General features: G+C 38.1%; 1 protein-coding gene across 1 annotated transcript; it reads left to right on the top strand.

Annotated features, from left to right (window-relative positions):
* The first annotated feature begins 679 nt into the window (after positions 1–679).
* LOC108578308 (DNA ligase-like) lies at positions 680–2,677 on the top strand. The gene has a single exon (XM_017941612.1). It carries the CDS (start codon positions 680–682, stop codon positions 2,675–2,677), a length of 1,998 nt encoding a protein of 665 aa, XP_017797101.1.
* Positions 2,678–4,113: the final 1,436 nt, after the last annotated feature.

Consider the following 4,113-nt stretch of genomic DNA (forward strand, 5'->3'; position numbering starts at 1 on the left):
ATTCTATTTGATCCAGAGATAATGATTCTAATCGATAATGTATACACTCACCACGTCAAAGGCTCTGCAGGTATCTGGAGCTATAATCATTACGATGAGAAAGAGAAACGTAAATATAGTGCGCAACTTATTTCTACGATGGAAGATTCACTCCAATTAAATTTGGAGAAAGAAACAAAGCTATTCCATGATGAGGTTACTGTATTCATTGGATCTACAACTGGTAAAAATGGAACAGTCATTTTAAACAGACTTTATATACGCTCCAGTTTAAATACGTACATTAGAGATATTGTTACCGAACATCCATTTTGGGATTTCTTATTGGCAATTATTATCGGGTACAAAATCGATCAGGCTGTGTTTTATAAAGTCAATGAATTGAAAAAGTATGAACCGATGTTTAGTTCCAGTTTCACCGTAGACGTTTGGAAGATATTGCTGGAAAGAAAAGCAATCAATCTTTTACCGCTAGTTGAGAACTTACACGTTTTTTACCGAGCTGAAGAAATTGTTTTTGATAGTTACCAACATGAAAAATTTTCTTTAAAATGATTTCATTGTAAATAGATAGGGGATAGATCCCCTATCTATATTTTATTTTGTACTTGGACATTATATACGAAACCCCTAGGAGCTTTAAATGCAACTTGAAAAATCAAATGAAATTCAGGTAAAGATGAATAACCTCATCCGAACTTTATCTAGAGCAAATTATAACTATCACGTGCTCGACAACCCACAAATTAGCGATGAGGAATACGATGCACTCTACCGTCAGTTGGTTGATCTAGAAACAAAGTATCCTCAGCTTACACTGACTAATACACCAACGAAGAAAGTGGGTGAAAGACCAATGAACAAATTTGGTTCTGTTACACACAATACACCGATGTTATCTCTGGGCAATGTATTTAACAACGAAGAACTCATCCAGTTCGATGAAACTGTACGCGCAAAAATCAAAGACAAAGATCTCGCCTATGACGTGCAGTTAAAGTTAGATGGTCTGGCAGTCAACATTCTGTACAAAGATGGTTTACTGGTTAGTGCTACCACTCGTGGTGATGGACATGTAGGAGAAGACATCACAGAGAACATCAAAACCATTCACAATGTTCCATCGGTACTTATATCAGATCAAGGTATTCCTGAATTGTTAGAGGTGCGTGGTGAAGTGCTGATGCCCAAAGCAGGGTTTATGAAAATGAACCAAGAGAAGATTGCCAAAGGAGAGACTCCATTTGCAAACTCTCGAAATGCTGCGGCAGGAAGTCTAAGACAGGTAGATCCAAATAAGACTGCAATTCGACCTCTAGGGTTTTATGCATACAACATCACACGCATTGATCCTAAGTTTGCAGTAGGTGATACATTTACACAATTAGAGAATCTCAAGTCTTTAGGTTTTGACATTTCAGAAAAACACTTTCTTTGCAAAACGATTGAAGAAGTCATTGAGAAGTATGACGAGATCTTACTCAATCGAGAAAAGCTTGATGTAGATATTGATGGCGTTGTTATTAAAGTCAATAGTCAAAGTCATCAAGAGAAATTAGGGTATGTTAGTCGTGAACCTCGATTCTCGGTGGCATACAAGTTTCCTCCTGCGACCGCGATCACCGTTGTTGAAGGCGTTGATTGGCAGGTAGGTCGTACAGGTGCAGTTACGCCTGTTGCAAGACTATCGCCAAAGTTCATCGGTGGTGTTACGATCTCTAACGTGACTTTGCACAACATCGAAGAAATCCAACGACTGGACTTACGCATTGGAGATCAGGTCAGTGTGTGTCGTAGTGGAGATGTTATTCCAAAGGTGACTAAAGTCTGGACAGAGCTAAGAACAGGTCAGAACAATCCAATCGTATTACCGAGCGAATGTCCTATATGTCACTCGGTAGTCATCAAGCCTGCAGGAGAAGCAATTGCTCGTTGTGCAGGAGGGATGGCATGCCCTGCTCAGGCAATCGAAGCAATCATTCATTTTGCATCACGAAAAGTCATGGGCATTGATGGATTGGGAGAAAAATGGATCGAATTCTTTGCCATGTTAAATCTTTTAAAAGATATCTCTGATATCTACTATCTAAAAGACCATAAAGATTTTTTAATTTCCATTGATAAGTTAGGTGAGACTTCTGTCAATAATCTTCTTTGGTCAATAGAAGAAAGTAAGAAGACAACATTAGCGAAGTTTCTTTATGGTCTAGGTATTCGTGGTGTAGGTTCGTCTACCTCTCGCTTGTTGGCACAGCACTTTGGAACACTTGATAACATCAAAAATGCTACAGTAGATCAGCTTATTCAAATCAATGATATTGGTGAGATTACTGCACTCTTAATTGTTGCCTTTTTCCAAGTACCTACAAATCTAGACATTGTCAATCGCTTGATTGATGCAGGTGTACATTGGGAAGAAGTCAAGATGGGTGAAGATTTACCATTAAAAGGTTATACCATTTGTATTACTGGAACATTGACTGACATTACCCGTCCTGAATTGACTGAACTGTTAGTTAGAAAAGGTGCAACTGTAACTGGTTCAGTTTCAGGTAAAACAACACTTTTAATTGCAGGTGAAATGGCAGGATCGAAACTTGCCAAGGCGCAAAAACTTAACATCTCAATATACGACGAGCAAACCACATTAAACTTTTTAAAATCATTGGAGAAATAAAATGACCAAAAGACTTCTACCGTGTACATATGGTTATACTCATCCGTTCATTTCTAAGATAGATGAATTCAAAGAAATCTTTCCATCGCTAAACCTAGGTATAGATAAAGACATCTATCTGTTTAGCGATGCACCTTTGGATATTCGTTATGTATATACCAAAGAGGCACTCGCAGAAGAAATAGAAAGTGCTTGGGAAAGTAAAAGTAGACTAGACTCTTTTGACATGTTCATGCATAGATGGACAAATTGCATTATCAAGGATGATGAAAATAAATACCCAAAAACTTTCGAAGATGCGCTTGTAAAATCACAACCCGTGGATCTAAACCATGATTATACGACAGCGCTGAATTTCCTACTGTACATGTTGCGGGTTTTTCATATCAGCCATACCAATCCAATTCCACCAGAGCGCTATGAAAAGTTATTCTTGTCAATCCGAAATGAGATTGACAATGTAGAGGATAACAGTCGTTATAAGTCTGGTATTGCACTGATGAATGTCTATAAGAAGAACCCGCATGTACTTGCAAACTTGGGTTTACCTAGTAGACATTATTACATCAAGAACCTATGGAAGAATCATCTACAGAAATTCTGCGAGCTTAGCACCTTAGTTTATTTCCTCGAACACAATCCGCACTATGAAGGAGATACGTATTTCTTACCAATCAACGATGCCTATGAAATCTGCCCAAGAAATATTTGGTTAGATCATTGGGCGAAGAAGTATGGTCAGAGATTTTGCGTAGACGATGGACTGTATTTTAACTTCTCATTCCAAACAAACACTGGCTATTATATCGATGAAGCAGTCTTCTTGGAAAAGGTAGTTGTTCTTTGGAAGGAAAATCATCCAGAGACAGACGAGAACAATCTCTACTATAATTGTCCAACTGATATTAATATCTCACCAAGAGAATTTTACCACAATGAAATCATGCAATGTCAAAAAGATGTTGTTGACTTCTACAACCTCGATTACAAGCCTGGTGCATTGTTAAAGATTGACGATAGTTTTAATCGCAATGGTACAGAGATTTACTCGCCTGACTGCATCGAAGAAATTAGAAAGAAAGGGCTTCTTGCAAAATCATTGATTGGCTACATGCAGATCAATGGAAATACACGTTCTTCAAGTTTCATGGTCTATAAACTCAAATCTGGTGATCAACGACAGGTACTTGTTGAGATTGATAACTTTGACAACAATGAACTATATAGTTACCTTGATCCATTTTCATTGGATGATGATGAGTTAGCTGTAATTCTACAGGAAGAGGGATTCCATGACGTTACATATCGCGGATGTTGCAAGGTAGACGAAACAACCATTGGATTTTCTATGGTCAATGCTAAGGCTGATGTAACACCGAGCGTATGGGCAGGTTATATTTCCAAGGTACATGAACTCGATGATAGCGATCGAGAAC

This window comes from Habropoda laboriosa, unplaced genomic scaffold (assembly GCF_001263275.1).
Source record: "Habropoda laboriosa isolate 0110345459 unplaced genomic scaffold, ASM126327v1 scaffold6494, whole genome shotgun sequence".
NCBI classification, from domain to species: domain Eukaryota; kingdom Metazoa; phylum Arthropoda; class Insecta; order Hymenoptera; family Apidae; genus Habropoda; species Habropoda laboriosa.